The sequence below is a fragment of the Vicugna pacos genome, chromosome 7, assembly GCF_048564905.1.
Source record: "Vicugna pacos chromosome 7, VicPac4, whole genome shotgun sequence".
In the NCBI taxonomy this organism is placed as follows: domain Eukaryota; kingdom Metazoa; phylum Chordata; class Mammalia; order Artiodactyla; family Camelidae; genus Vicugna; species Vicugna pacos.
In genome coordinates, this window is record NC_132993.1 from 77,774,238 (window position 1) to 77,790,052 (window position 15,815).

Genomic DNA, 15,815 nt, shown 5'->3' on the forward strand with positions numbered 1-15,815 from the left:
TGAACCTTTTGCGAAAATCTCAATGGTTATTGCAACAACAGACAGATTAATATACCATAATTGCTCTTTACCCTCATTCCTACATGACAGGCCCTATAACTCTGCTGTGAATCCCTGTGGTGAAACCACGCTAGATTGTGAAAAGAGGCCGAGTGTGGGGAAGAACTGGTTGCTTTTGGTTCATCTATAAATCTCAGTCCTGCATTGGGAGCCTCCTCCTTTGTTAACGTCTACCGGAGAGGCAGTTAGGCCCGTTACATGGTTTCAGATGCCTATTACAGTGAGAACAGAAGCATGGCACAGCCACTGGGATATTGAATCCATGTAACTCAGTCTTTATTATGTTTTCCAGAAAGGTTCTTTTTGGTTCACTGCCAAGCAAAACAAACTCATCATTTTAAAAAAATTCAAATATTTCAGAGGGGCCTAAGATGGAACATTTAAGTGTCTCTTCCTCTTGCTTCAGCATCATCTAATCAGCAGAGGGAGTAGTTTGTGTCCCCCCAGAAATTGTTTCTGCATTATTATACTCATCTCTTAAAAACTCGACAGAGAAATTACTTTGAGAAGGCCTGCATCTGTATTAAAAGTCTGATTTCAGAAAACTTAAGTTGGGCTCGACTTCATCAAAGTACAGTGTGCTTTGAGCGGTAATCAGGTACCAGTCCTGAAATGGAAAAGGGGGGCAGTCGGCACTGAGTCTCCCTTTCTCCACTTCTGTAACGCGGTCTGGGAGTGTTTATGGGACGTGTGGAGTCCCCAGCGCCTCCCGTTTGCGTGGAACACAGGCCGTCTCCCACCCTGATTTGCTGGATGACATTTGCTTCTCTGGATCGAGTTGTGTTCTGCTCAGAGGCCTCACAGAAAGTCACATCCCATCTGTCTGCTTAGGCCTCGTTTCCTGGTTGGGGCTCTCTGGGTGGTACCTTTCTCCCGTCAGTGGTGTGTGGTCTGGGTCCTCTTGTCCCTCATCCCTAAGGCCACAGTGACCTGTAGGGCTGTGCTAGCCAGGGCTCGGGGGGGGACGCTATGATTTTAGAATAGAACAGAACCAGTTGTAAATTAAAGTCACGATTTTGGTACCCTGAACAGCTTTCATTAACGAAGTACCTCAAAAATTCTCTCTGCTGTTTAATTGTATTTAATTGTAGGGTATATGAGAACCCCGGATACAGTAGAGCAATACTTTTCTTTCAGTAGGTATTTTGACTGTAAAAACCCCATACCTTTGTATTTGGTATCTTCCCTGTTCAGTTAGAACCTCATCACCCATTTTGACAGATGAAAGTTCTCAGGTTTGCAGTAGTGATGAGAGTTGGTACAGGTCACGCAGGTGATCTGGCATCCAGGTCTCTTTCCGGGGCTCCGCCCTGCTGAGGTCTCACATTCTCGGGGAAGAAATCCTATTCCAAGTAGGAAATGTCAGAAACGGTTTTAGTGCAAAAACATAAATAGTGTAAATAGAAGAATTAACCTATACTTGAAAAATAGCTTCATGAAATAGATTCTGGAAGGTGCTCCTGAAACAGCCGTTCCACCCATGAATTTTATGGAAAACCAGTTGTTCTCCTCTGCATGAATGTCTTTTGTCTGGTGTCTCCTGCTTTTACCTCTGTTGTATCTTTTCCATCTGTAATCCTTTCCTAATCTCAAAAGCACTCCGTTTGGTCTTTGCCTGGGTTCAGCCAGCAGGATAAAGCCAACCAACTCCTCGTGTCTGCCCGCACGGGTGTTTCGGCAAGCCTGGAAACCATGTTCTCTGATAAGTCACAGCACCTGCAAAGACAGCCCTCTCCCGGGGGAGCGTAGTTTATAGAAATACAGGATCTGGACGGCACGCAGTGCAGTGACATGCAGACGGGGTTTTACTGGCCTGGAAAATGAATTAAAAGATAAGCACAGAAAAGCTATAGAAAGACCAGGATCAGATACTTAGTCTGAATTTCTACCACTTTTTGCCATAAGTTGGGGGTCAGTCTAACATAAAGGGCCAGATGCTGGAAAGAGCCAGAGAGTAAATGTTCCAGGCTTTGCAGGCTATGCCGTCTGTGTCGCAACTGCTCAGCTCTGCAGCCGCAGCACAGGTCAGCGGCAGATAACGTGTGAATGAGGCGGTGTGTTTGTTGTTCCAATAAAACGTGATTTTCGGAAGCAGGCAGCCCGTCTTGGGCCCTGGGTTGCCGGCCCCTCCTTCGGATGACAGGACCCTCCCTGTAAATACCATACAGTAGCAGCCGACCAGATTCTTAGAGCTGTGTTCTTTTAAAAAAAACTATTTTCTTCTCATCTCAAAAGTAATACACGTTCATTTTGGAAACCAAAACCTCTTTAATTAGATAGCAAATGTCCTCTGGAACTCTCCACAGTTCTTACCCTGAGATCACTGCTGGCAGCAGTTTCATGTGCATGAATTTCCAAGGGTTGCCTTTGCATGTCCTGTTTGGTTGCAGTCTCAGTTATATTTTTATCATTTGTTTGATTATCTTACCAGCTCATTTAGCCTCATCGCCCCAGCAGGCACACAGGTCTTTCCCTAGTCCCCTGATTGTCCTTCATGCTTACCTAGAACTGGCAGAGTCTGTCATCAGAGAGGAAGAGAAAACCAAAGCCCACCCTCTGCTGTTGCCCTGGGATGTGTGCTAAGTCTCAGGGAGGACTCCAGTTGCCCGAACGTGCCCGTGGGAGGCTCCCACTGCTCCCCGGGTGTGCAGACCTCTGCCAGTGGTGGGGGAAGAAGCTGGCAGATCCGGGAGGACGCTGCACGGCTGGGCCAGGGCGGCAGGGAACTTCCCACTGATCACCCTTCTAGACATTTAGAGTTTTATCCAGGTCAGTGTGTTATGATGTCCGAGCAGCAAGACTAAGCAATAAATGATTAAAAAGAATGAGATTTTACTGCACAGGGCTCATGTTTTATTGTAATGAGATTTTACTGGAATTACTTTCACATCATCTTTCTTGCTTGTCCAACAGAGGAACATTTGACATTTACGTGAAATGTGACGGTGTCGGAAGGTGTGTTGGTAACTATGACAACCGCGGAAGTTTCGGCGAACTGGCCTTAATGTACAACACGCCCAGGGCGGCCACTATCACGGCTACCTCTCCTGGTGCTCTGTGGGGTTTGGTGAGTGTTTATCTGACCTGAAGGTTATTTGTAAAAATCACGATGACAGAAGCCAGGGAGCTACCATAATTTAGTTCTCGTAGGAGGATTTATTTGGTCATCAGAGTTTATGAAGCAACAACGAGATGCTGAACTGTTGGACACTTAGACTGTGCCGAGGTCAGTCTGCGTGTTGTTTTCCCGAGTCTAGTCGGGAGCTCAGCCTGCTGGCTGCAGGAAAGACACTCAGATCCAAAATGTTCCTCTTTTACCCACTCTTGAAAACCAACCAGCCACACAAACAAACGAAGCCTTTAGGGCTGTTTTCAGACGGCTTTCTGCGGTAAGGATTGTAACCTGTGGTTCCCAGAGTGCGGGCCCCTGGCCTGGGAACTTGCTCGAAATGCAAACAGAGGCCCCGCTTGCTGATTCAGGCCAGCCGGCCCAGGAACTCTGGAGCAGGGGCCCAGCCATCTGTATTTGAGCTACCAACCCATCAAGTGATGGTGATGCCTGCTCGAGAAATCACTAGAAATGAAGCCTCATGGTGTAAATTGATAGGTAACAACTTTGCATTGACCAGCAGCTGTGGAAAGAAGAAATACTTGATGGCTGTGCTTTTATCTGAATGCACATTACAATTACTTGGGGGTGTGTTTAAAAAAAATCCTCTTACCTAGGTCCCACCACAGACAGATTTCATCAGGTTCTCAGGGTTGGGACCTAGGCTTCTAAAACGCAGTTCTACAAGACTTCAGAGTTGGTTTTAGGCCATTTGGGAGAGGTGGGAGGGAGATCCTTTCCATCCATGATATTAGGATGCCGAGTGGCTGACCCGTATACAGCTGATTCTGGAAGACTGTTTAAGCTGGTGCTCCGGGCTCACCTGGGAATCCAGTTAACATGCAGATTCCGATGCCCTGGGTCTGGGATGAGGCCTGTGATTCTGCGAGTCTCATAAGCTCCCAGGAGACACCAGGGCTGCCAGTGCCCAAAGCCTACTTTAAGCAAAACCTTGCTTTACGGGAATGTTGATAATACTTATATTTTCTTTTCAAATTGTTGAAAACATCCCTCCCTATAGTTTCTGTATATGTATATGTTTTTTATTGAGGTATAGCCAGTTTACAATGTTGTGTCAGTTTCTGATTTACAGCATAATGCTTCAGTCGTACAGGAACATACATATATTCATTTTCATATTCTTTTTCACCATAAGTTACTATAAGATATTGAATTTGGTTCCCTGTATTATACAGTAGAAACTTGTTGTTTATTTTATACATAGTACTTAGTATCTGCAAATCTCTAACTCCCAATTTATCCCTGCCCTCCCCTTCCCGCCAGTAACCCTAAGTTTGTTTTGTGTGTCTGTGAGCCTGTTTCTGTTTTATAAATAAGTTCGTCTTTTTTTTTTCAGATTCCACATATAAGTGATATATGGTATTTTTCTTTCTCTTTCTTGCTTACTTCACTTAGAATGACGATCTCCAGGTCCATCCATGTTGCCGCAAATGGCATTATTTCATTCTTTTTTATGGCTGAGTAGTATTCCACTGTATAAGTATAGGAAAATTTCTTTATCCAGTCATCTCTTGATGGACATTTAGGTTGTCTCCATGTCTTGGCTATTGTAAATAGTGCTGCTGTGAACACCCTCCCTATAGTTTTGATATGCAGTTATTTCTCTTAAATCCTTCTGTGGAAGGGGGAGATGTTAAGATGACAGGCAGTTTGTTAACAGTCTGCTTCCAAGGACGGTAGCGTCACAGAGGTTACACATTAACCATGGTGTAGCGTTTGACTTAAGTGGATTCAGCTGATAAAAATCTCCCTTGATCGGAGAAATAAGGCATCACGTGCATTTCTTCTTAGAACCAGGCAGTTACTGTTGACTTATTAAAAATGTGATGAGTCACCTTTTAAGTTGTGGAAGGAAAACTGAAATTGTTTCAGGTGGAAGGAAACTTGTCCTCTGAAGTGTTTTAAAGGACCATCAAAGATTTGAATACCCAAAGGCAGCCAAGTAAAAACTGCAAACCTGAGTGGACTTGGCCCCTAAGAGGTTTCTGCTGTGGGTTCAGTCTAGAGTTGGTGGCACCCTGTTTCATTCCTGAGGTATCACTTAAAGTGGGATGGCCAGCCAGGGTCAGGTTGTCACACGGGATAGGCAGCCTCCTCCATGCATGTCCTGGGAACAAGTTCATGTCTTTGGCGGGTTGGCCCCTTTGAGTATTGATGGAACCTTAAACTAGGTACAGAGGCCCAGCATTTCCCAGTGTGCATGGTACTCAGAAGGATGAAGCATGTTCAGAGATTTTTTTACTCATCTGTATGTGTTTTAAACTCTATAAAAGTGGGCGGTTTGTGATGATCCCCTTGGGGTAGGTGCCTAAGTGCAATAGCTGTTTTTAAAAATTACAGTGATTCACATCATCTGTAAATACTTCAGACCTGCTTTCTTAGCAGCTGGCATAACTAACCTAGCCTTTCAGAGAAAGTCGAGTAGAAAAGAAATTTTCCTTTTAAGATGGGCGGGTTGGAGCCCTGTCCTGTAAATGCGGGTGTAATGAATGATAAGCAGATCTCAAGAGAAAGGTCCTTTATGGAGCTTTCCATAGGTAGACTGTGAATAGTCTACCTTTATAAATAAGACTAGGTCACTGTTAGCCTTGGGAGATTAATGGGTCTTCACAGTCCTGCTGTGATTCAGAGGGGTGGTGATAGAAGTGACTAGGATGGAAATATTTGAAATGGGACTTTCTGGATTTTGTTCATAGGTCACAGTGGGTATGAGGAGGGCCACTAATAGGATATTTTTCCTGAGACATGTAGCTCATTGTGGTTAATTTCTAAATTGCTAAGCTAATTCTAGTCTTCTCTGTTCATAACATGGTGTTGCAGCTGGCTCCCAGACCTGATTGTGTATTAGAACCACTTAGGGAGCTTTTATTACGTACAGATTATAATACAGCCCCACATGCAGAGATTTTGTCATTGAAGTCTGGGATCTTAGAAACTATTTTTTTAAACATTACAGCTGATTCTGAAGCAGAGCCAGGCTTGGAAATTATTTCAGTATTTTTACTAATTATCTCGAAATTATTTCTCTTTTTAAAAAAATGATGAGTACAACATGTCCAAATTACAGCCCTTATAAAATTGTAATAAATTAAATTGGAGAACAGGATGTTTAATTTCCTAGAGACTTATTAACAGCCACACTGGGATTTTTCTCTATCTTATCAGTTCATTTAAATTCAGCCTTAATATGTTGGCATAGTAATTTTCAAGTTAAAGAACATATCCCAATTAATTTTATTTTATATTAAAATGGTATAGTTGTTTATCAGTGTTTGCCAAACATAATTTTGGCAGCTCTTAACTGAACTAAAATAATGTTTCATAGGAATTTTTAAAGCATAAAATTTATAGGAAAACCATTTTTTGAGCCATTACCTTTAAAATTTTCCCTAGTTCTTAATTTAGTGATGTACCTTTGAGATTGAGTAGTAAAAACACAGGAACATTTTAGAATGAGCACGATTAACACTGGAATTAGGCTCTACTCAAGAAAGTTGTAGTTTCTCTGTGCACATTAAAAAGAAAGAAAAGTGATAGAATGTAGATGTGACTGAAAAACCCCAGAGTTAATCATTTTCCAAGATCTTTCACGTTGTAATTGCATGGTTTAAAAAAATTTCTAACGATGATTTCATGAATTTTTTACTGCATCTCTCAAGAAACACATTAGGAAATACAGTCAGTGTATATGTTTGTGTGTAACTGAAGTATAACTTAGCACTTTACTAAAAGGGATGCATACTGAGATTTTTCTATTTATATTTTTTTATATACATATAAAATACATGTATATATAAAAATAAATGCTGGTCATAGATGAAGGTGGTCAAAAGGTACAAATTTCCAGTTCTAAGTACGTCCTGGGGATGTAATATATACAGCAGAGTGACTTCAATTAATAGTACTGTATTGTACATATATTTTTTTTTGAGGGGGGAGTTCATTAGGTTTATTTATTTATTATTATTATTTTTTTAAATTAATGGAGATACTGGGGATTGAACCCATGACCTTTTGCAGGCTAAGCATGTGCTCTACCACTGAGCTATACCCTCCTCTGTATTGTATATTTGAAGGTTACCATGAGAGCAGATCGTAAAAATTCTCACAAGGAAAAAATGTGGTAACCGTGTGGGGTGATTGATGGATGTTAGCTAGACTCATTGTGGTGACTGGTCGTTTCTCCACAGTAAGTGACTGATACATGCAAATATGGAATCATTATGTTGTACACCCTAAACTAATATAATGTATACCAATTATACCTCAAAAATGCTAATCAAAAATAAAAAGGAGATGTACAAAAAAAAATGCTAATCACATCTCACCGCAGTGATTTCCTAACACTCAAGGGCTGTTATCTTATATAGCAAAGGAACTCGATACGAAGTGAACTCATAGAAACTGAGTAGAATGGTGGTTGCCAGGGGCTGGGGGTGGGGTGGGGAGAGGTGGGTCAAAGAATAAAAACTTGCAGCTATAAAGTGTATACATTCTGAGGATCCAGCGTACAACATGCTGATTATAGTTAACAGTATTGTATACTTGACAGCTGCTAAGAGAGTAAATCTTAAATGGTCTCACCACAAAAAGAAATGGTAATTATGTGAGTTGATAGAGGTGTTAACTAACCCTCCTGTGGTAATCATCGCACAATATATAAGTATATCAAGTCAACATGTTGTATACCTTAAACTTACACAGTATTATAGGTTAATTGTATCTCAAAAGGCTGGGGGCAAAGAACAAGTAGCTAGTATGATTTTAAAGTGGTGTGACAGCGCCACCTGGTGGATTTAGCCCTCAAGTTACACGTTGGTCAGATTGTTCTGAATAAAAAGTAAACTGGTGCTTTCTTTAAAAAACATGAAAATGACATTTTATATGGCTCTACATTTATGCTTAAAGAAATAAGAATCTGAAATGAGTTGCATTGGAAGTATGATAGTGTTTTTATATTTTTTTTACTGAAGTATAGTCAGTTTACAATGCTGTATTAAGAAGTATGATACTGTTCATCTTTTATTTCAAAATCTTGAATTATTGTTTGTTCCTTACTGGGAATAAAATGAAACTATCTCTTCAAACTGTCTTTCCTCATAAAGTCTACCTTTTAACTGTCTTCATATTTGATATTCTACCTTTAGGACAGGGTAACCTTCAGGAGAATAATTGTAAAAAATAATGCCAAAAAGAGAAAAATGTATGAAAGCTTTATCGAGTCACTGCCATTCCTTAAATCTTTGGAAGTAAGTATGTTTGTGCTTTTATTTTATTTTGCTTTAATCGCTCCTGTTTTGTTAGGAATAGTTAGTTCTAAGGATAATAATCTATCCATATTTTAGTTAATAGTTCTTTGAATAATAATCTATCCGTATTTTCATTTGAAAAGATCCAAGAGTGTTCAGGTAGCTCAGTATTTCTTTTATTGCCTATAACTGCATTTGTTTTATTGTTTATACCTAATAGACACCTATGAGCATCTATAACATATTTATAGGTGGTCTGTATCTAAAAGCAAACTTCAAATAGTCATGTAAATGTAGGCTGCGACCACTAGTAATACCTTACAGGAACAGGTTATCTAAGTACAGGACATCTTCACTGGCCTCCCCTCCTCCGTCATCTTTGCTGTTTAATCCTCTTCTTGTTTCTGCTTAAAATTGGCATTCCAGAGTCTCTTGTTCTTTGTTCGGGCTACACTTATTCACTTGGTGACCTTGTCAAATCTCCTGGCTCTAAGTATCTATTATTTTGATGCCTCTTAAAATTGACAAAACTGGGGAGGGCCCTGCCCTGAATGCCAGGCTCATTTATCTAACTGCAGATTTAACATCTTGAGACTCTGGGTTGTCTCATAGATTCTGTCTCATACCAAAGACACGTCCCAAATCTCCCCCTTTCCCTTCCCCTTCTTAGCAGTAGCAATGCCATCCTTCCAGCATCCTGGCCAGAAACTTTGGGGTTGACTGACTCATCTGCTGACACATGTCTTGGTTGGCTTGTCAGTGTACGCCTAGTAGAAATTCGGGCCACGTTTCAGAATGCATATTGGACGGCCGATCTTTTCCAGCAGCAGATCTCTTTAAATAAAAATAGATCTGAGGCTGGAAATTCAAATGCCTTCAGAGCTAGGCAAGTAACAAAGATGAAAACCACACCAGGAGGGGACTTTGGTAAATTGGAAAACGTGCACTCCATCCAAAGAAACAGCTGCTGGTCCACCAGAGCTTATTTTTGCCACGTGGAAATTTAGCTAAGTATTGCTGAGTGCCCTGAATTTTCAAGAGAAGCTGGAAATTCAAGTTTTTATGTAAAAATTTTTGTTTATTTTAAAATGCAGGCAGTTACTATAGCAGATACGTACACAAACCCACACACCACTCAGTTTATTTGGCCTGTAGGTTACCATTTTTAAACCCCTGAAATAGTTAGGATTATCTGATTAGATTAGTCTGTTTGTTTAATATAGTTGTCCCTTGGTATCCGCAGGATTGGTTCCAGGACTAGGTGACACCAAAATCCACGGGTGCTCAAGTTCCTTACCTTTCGCATCCCTGGGTTCCATGTCCGTGGATACAGAGGGCCAACTGTATATTGGAAAAACCTGCATATAAGTGGACCTGCACAGTTCAAATCCGTGTTGTTCAGGGGTCAACTGTATTACCTTTTTTCCTTTGTAGGTTTCTGAACGCCTGAAAGTGGTAGATGTAATAGGCACCAAAGTATACAACGATGGAGAACAAATCATTGCTCAGGTATAATACTGTTTATTCAGTTTGGGGTTTTCTAAAGGGCTCTTATATATTGTAGGTCTTAATACATCTTTCATATTTGTCTATAATTAGCATGTAGTGATGGATTAAATGAGTATGATTTGTATCAAATGACTTGTAAAAAGTGGTTTAATTTACAGCCATTGATCTGTTTGAATATTTTCATAATTCACTCTTAGTGAATATGTATTAAGTCATCAAATGCATTTCTGTATAATTTTATATCTGTACGTGACATGAAAGTCAAATGTATATAAAGAGTAAGATTCATTTGTAAGAGGGGAAGAAACAGTGATCACTCCAGAAGATTTATTAGTAAGTACTCAGGAGGTAACTCTGGAAGATGTGGAGTTTTGCATAATCAGTTCATTGGTGAAGCCTCCTGAGGCTGCTCCCTGATAAGATGAACCAAGAAGGGAACACACCGCACCACATACTCGGCTGGCGCCCAGGCGCTAAATGGGGCGACATTGCTGTTTAATCGCTGCTGGTTTTCTAAGATCCCAGTTGGAACCAGCAGTCGGACACACGTGCCTCGGTTAGCTACACCTACCAAGGAGTGGGATTTATGAAGACAGCTGAAGTTTACAGATAAAGCATACTCATGCTAATACCTTATTTCCTAGTTTTTGAAGCACTGAGTGAATGATTTAAACAGACTGTTAAATTCAGTAATTTTTATATCACATTATACTGTATCGTAACCTTTATCTAAAATATCATCTCTTCTTTTGATACATATGAAACTAGATTCAAGGTCTGAGGAAAGAATAGTTGTTTTGGAAGGCAAATAAACAATAGGTTCCCCCCCCCCACCGCCCCCCTCAACAGACTCGCGCAGTCAGGGACTGGGAAGACGTGGAGGCAAAACAGAGAACAAGGCTAAGGTTCTACTACATAAATTTAAAAACTGCGACATATACAGTACTTTTGAAATGATTTTTTCAAATTATTTTGAAATAATTACAGACTCACAGGAAGTTGCAAAAGTGGTACAGAGACGGCCAGTGCGCTCACTCCTCACCCAGTTTCTCCCTGTTCATTTTGCATCACTAGTTCAGTGTCAAAACTAGGAAACTGACATTGGCACAACCTGCAGAACTAATTTCACTAGTTTTACGTGCACTTTAAAAAAAATTCTGGTGGGGGAGGTGATGAGATTTCGTTATTTATTTTAATAATTGAACCCAGGACCTCGTGCATGCCAAGCAACACACTTTACCACTGAGCTATGTCCTGCCCGCCTTACATGTACTTTGAGCACATTTTGAAAACAAAATTACACAGCAGTTGATAACCTATTATGATGTAAGACACTTGAAAATTTAACGTGAAGCTCTTATGAAAACCTGACATAAGGTAAGGGAAAGGAGATGTATATACTATTCTTAGGCTTTATTTTAAGGTAGTTTTAGATATGAATTGTCTTTGAAGTATTTATAAACATACATGTCTGTATTATAGTATAATCTAGACTCCCCATTTATTTTTGTGATGGAATCTGATACTGTCTTTCTTGAATTGTACGGAGGGGTTCTGAAATACCTGGGTTTCTCCAGATCACTGTGAGAGGCTCAGAAAATTCAGTATCTGTTGTCTCTAGTATAATGCTGTTTAATTTCAGAAGGCAGGCATCCTTGGAAGCCAAGGCAGAGTCTATTCAAAAATAAAAAACAACAGAATACGGCTATGTAGTTAGAAATGGCAGGACTTTCTTTTAGAAGGCTTCTCGGGGCCTGGAGGTGGCTGGTCCGTAAGCTGGCATCCAGGGTCAGGTCCCCAGCCAACTGCAGCACAAATGTCTGGACCCAGATGTACTGCCTCCTGAGTAAAGTTTGCTTGCTTCTCTTTGGGAGTCCCTGGATAATCTTGGGTCGCCGTGCTATGCTGTTAGGACGATACAGGGAACACGTTTAAAACTTCTTCAGGAGCACGGGAGCCGCTGACAGAGGACATGCTGATGGAAAACAGTGCTACCGTTTCTAACTCTGTGCTTTATCCAGGCTGCTGTTGGGGTGGAGTGTTATTTGCCATATTTTCTTGCCTAGTTTTAGCAGAAGTGCTATGGAGGAGAGCCTATCATTTCAAATCATTTCACAGGTGAAGCCATGACGATAGAATTGTCGATCATAACCTCTCAGTTGAGAAAGAGAGATGACCTGTTCCCATGGTGTTTCACCTTTCAGGCAAATCTTCTGTGCCCTGGGGTTGGATTGATTTTAGAGGTATGTCAGGCAGCAGGACAGCTGTCGACTAAATTTGCATTTTCACCCTCTGTTTTTGTTTCATTCTGATAGGGAGATTTGGCTGATTCTTTTTTCATTGTAGAATCTGGAGAAGTGAAGATTACCATGAAAAGAAAGGTAAGCATTCATGAGTCCTAAAAATCCAGGGAACATTAGCAGGAACCCTAACAGATTTTTCATTTTTGATGTTTAGACTAAGGTTAACTTATTTTTCTTAAGCTGCTTTTATTTTTCAATGACCTTGTCAGGGTAAATCAGAAGTGGAGGAGAATGGTGCAGTCGAAATCGCTCGGTGTTCCCGGGGACAGTACTTTGGAGAACTTGCTCTGGTAACTAACAAACCGCGGGCCGCGTCCGCACACGCCATCGGGACCGTCAAGTGTTTAGGTAGGACTCACAGCCGTGGGTGTGCGTCCCCTGGTGGAAGTTGTTCTGTCCGCACTGTACGTGTTGCACAGATTCTTTTACTGGGTTCACAAGTTTTGTGGGCCCCACAACTTACAATAAGATTAGGATTAACTGCATGATAAAATCAATTTGTAGAAGCCACTTTTTTTCCTTTAAAAAAATTTCACACACAGTATATGTTGTGTTTTTTATAGGCTGAAATAACATCTTATTTTAGCATGTTGTTAAAATAAGAATTCTGAGTACCGAGTTTTTCTTTCTAATCTTTCAGATGAACAGTGTGCACTATATTCCTCAAAAAAAGAAGGCTAAGACAGTATTTTGATAACGTATGCTCCACCCTGCGGAGTCTGCTCTGCATTCGGGTGCCTGTGGGGAGACTTACTTTTCCTAGTACTGGAAGCAAAGGTTCACGTTTGTCAAAGCACAATAGAATCTTGTCGTTCGACTGTTTATTACAGCCGTGGACCACATCACAGCTTGGCAGAGATGCCATCCTCAACTGGAAGACATCTACATGTAGCTGAGGTTTTATATATGAGAAATAACTTACCTTACTCATGAAAAATGTAATTCAGGAGCTATCAATTTTGATGGCATTTTCTTTAAGAAAACGGATTCAGAAGTAATTAGCCACCCTTTGCTCTTCATCCACAGTTAGCAGAATAAATTTAGCTTCAGTGTTCTTAAGATTTGCAAGAATCCTCGGAATTTTCTTAAGAGAAGTCACTTTTTGAAAGGTTTTAAATAATGTTAATCAAGTGTTATACTTGGATGACAAAGAAGACAATTAGAAGCTGACAGGTAATTTCCCTGAGTTTGTGGTATTACTTTAGATAGTAAGAGTAAAAGTGAGCTGAGTGAACTCCCATTAATTTCTTTCTATAATAAATTCACATGAAATTTGAGAAATACAGAAAAGGTAGGAAAAAGTACCACCACAGCCCAGTGATTTCCACATCCTGTTATATATAATTCTTTCTCATCTTGGTTTTTTTTTTTAATTTGTATGGGTTTTCTGCTTTTATTTAAACTTTTATTTTTTTTTTTAATTTTTTTTTTATTTTGAGGGGAGGAGGTAATTAGGTTCATTTTTATTTCTAGAGGAGGTACTGGGGGTTGAACCCAGGACCTCGTGCATGCTAAGTGTGTGCTCTACCACTTGAGCTATATACTCTCTCCCCGTGTTTTCTGTTTTTAAACAGTTTTGTAAACTGCTTTTTTCATTCATTATAGCTTAGGCACTTTTTTTCCAATTTATTACATCAAATTGTAACATCCTATATAGGTAAATAAACACATACATTATTTAATCACTCTCCACTATTAAATATTTTGGGAGTTTCGCTTCCATCTTTTTTGAGGGGATGGCTTTTGTGTCTGGGTGCATAGACTACCTTTCCATATATAGGGTTTTTCCTGAGAAATGGTTTTTCGAAGTGAGTTTTCTTTTTGTGGCTTTGACACATACTGCAGATCACTTTTATTTGTACTTATTTACATGCTACCAGCACTGGAAGAATATCCATTGTCTCTCTTGTAAACACTGCCTTTTCCCTCTTGCATGTTTGAAAGACAGAAAGAAAGAATTTTAATTTGTATTTCTATGGTAGAGAGTGTGATCATATTTTCATGTGTGTATCATAAATTCTGTCTCAAAAACTGCTTTAGCCAGGCAAGCTAAGCAAGGTAGAGCACGTACTTACAGAAGTGGACAAAATCATTCTTTGGGCTGCCATTTAGAATTGACTAGACAGTAGGATAAAAGAATAAAAATGATAAAAGGTAACATTTGGTCTTCACAACATGGCATTGTAAACCCCAAGAAGGGAAAACAAGACAGAAAACACACCCTTGCCGCCTTTGAGGGTTCTGGTTACTAAGGTGGTGACATCAAAACTAACTTATTTAAAAAAATGCCATGGCCTTGCCAGAACAGTCCCTCATCCTTTTAAACCTGAACCAGGAACCTCCCACCAACCTAGAACTGCTTGTCATGCTGCCCGGGGACACTGGCAGCTTCCTTTGTGAAGTGGGATGTTTTTCTCTTTATGCCTTTTTCTTGTATTTGATATTTATCTAAAGATGCCCTTGCATTTGTTGATGTATGCAGAATAGGTACCATAAATGACAGAAATTGTACAGATTTGCAAAGAATGTCGTTTTTTTCTTTCGTTCTCCCCTTTTCCTAGCCATGGATGTGCAAGCATTTGAGAGGCTTTTGGGACCTTGCATGGAAATTATGAAAAGGAACATCGCTACCTATGAGGAACAGTTGGTTGCCCTGTTTGGAACAAACATGGATATTGTTGAACCCACTGCATGAAGCAAACGTGTGGAGCAAGAAGACCTGTAGTGACAAAATTACACCGTAGTGGTTAGTCCACTGAGAGCCTGTCTGTGTACATGCCAAGCATTTTCTGTGATTTCAGGTTTTTTCTTTTTTTTTTTTTAACATTTACAATGTATCAGTAAACAGAGTAGTGATTTAATAGTCCATAGGCTTTAACATCACTTTCTAAGAGTAGATCAAAAAAAATCCACATCCAGAGACAGTGACTTTCTATCCCACAAAATTATTTGACTGAAAGGTTTATTCAGATAATTGTAACATATTGAAAGTATCTGTGTTTAAGAAGTTCATTAAAGGATGTTGTCATAGGCGGTGTGTTCATTTTGGCTTACTCGGATTGGTGTGTTAGTGACGGCGTCCGTGTAAGAGGGAACTTGCAGTGAACCATGCTGTCCAGTGTGGCATCACAGTCTTTGTACAACTCTCACTCTATATAGTAAGTACAATTCAATCGTTTTTGTTTTAGAGTTTTTCTGGCTTGATAAGTTATGTGCTGGCCTTGGCCTATTGGTGAAATGATATGAAACATCGTATGCAATTTTAAAAACCTTTTATATTTTTGCAATAAGGTACCTTCTGACTTCTTTGGCTTAATGCCAGTGACCTGCATATTCCAGTGGTTTTTAAGGACAGGCAATTCAGTCATTATGGTAGTAGGCAAGAGTCTTTTTAGTTGAGAGATTATTTTCCTCATAAATCATATATTGCTGCTTCCTTTTTTCATTTTGCAACTCGCTGTATTTGTTATCTTTAAACATTTGAGTTTGACATTGAATGTCACAAATATTTTAGAATGCTCTTTAAACTTAATTGTTGTCTTCTAAAAGCCTAAGAGCTTATTA

At 40.0% G+C, this 15,815-nt stretch overlaps 1 protein-coding gene across 2 annotated transcripts in view; it reads left to right on the forward strand.

Annotated features, from left to right (window-relative positions):
- PRKAR2B (protein kinase cAMP-dependent type II regulatory subunit beta) overlaps nt 1-15,284 on the forward strand; it is a 91,459-nt gene extending 76,175 nt beyond the window's left edge. The window contains exons 6-11 of one of the 2 annotated variants that reach the window (XM_072965213.1): nt 2,974-3,127; nt 8,338-8,439; nt 9,874-9,948; nt 12,264-12,329; nt 12,461-12,599; nt 14,813-15,284. In XM_072965213.1, coding sequence (XP_072821314.1) covers nt 2,974-3,127; nt 8,338-8,439; nt 9,874-9,948; nt 12,264-12,329; nt 12,461-12,599; nt 14,813-14,946 — 670 coding nt within the window. In that variant the 3' untranslated portion in view covers nt 14,947-15,284. The remainder of the gene's footprint in view (nt 1-2,973; nt 3,128-8,337; nt 8,440-9,873; nt 9,949-12,263; nt 12,330-12,460; nt 12,600-14,812) is intronic. The other variant, XM_072965214.1, reaches the window with a different exon arrangement.
- The last annotated feature ends 531 nt before the right edge of the window (nt 15,285-15,815 follow it).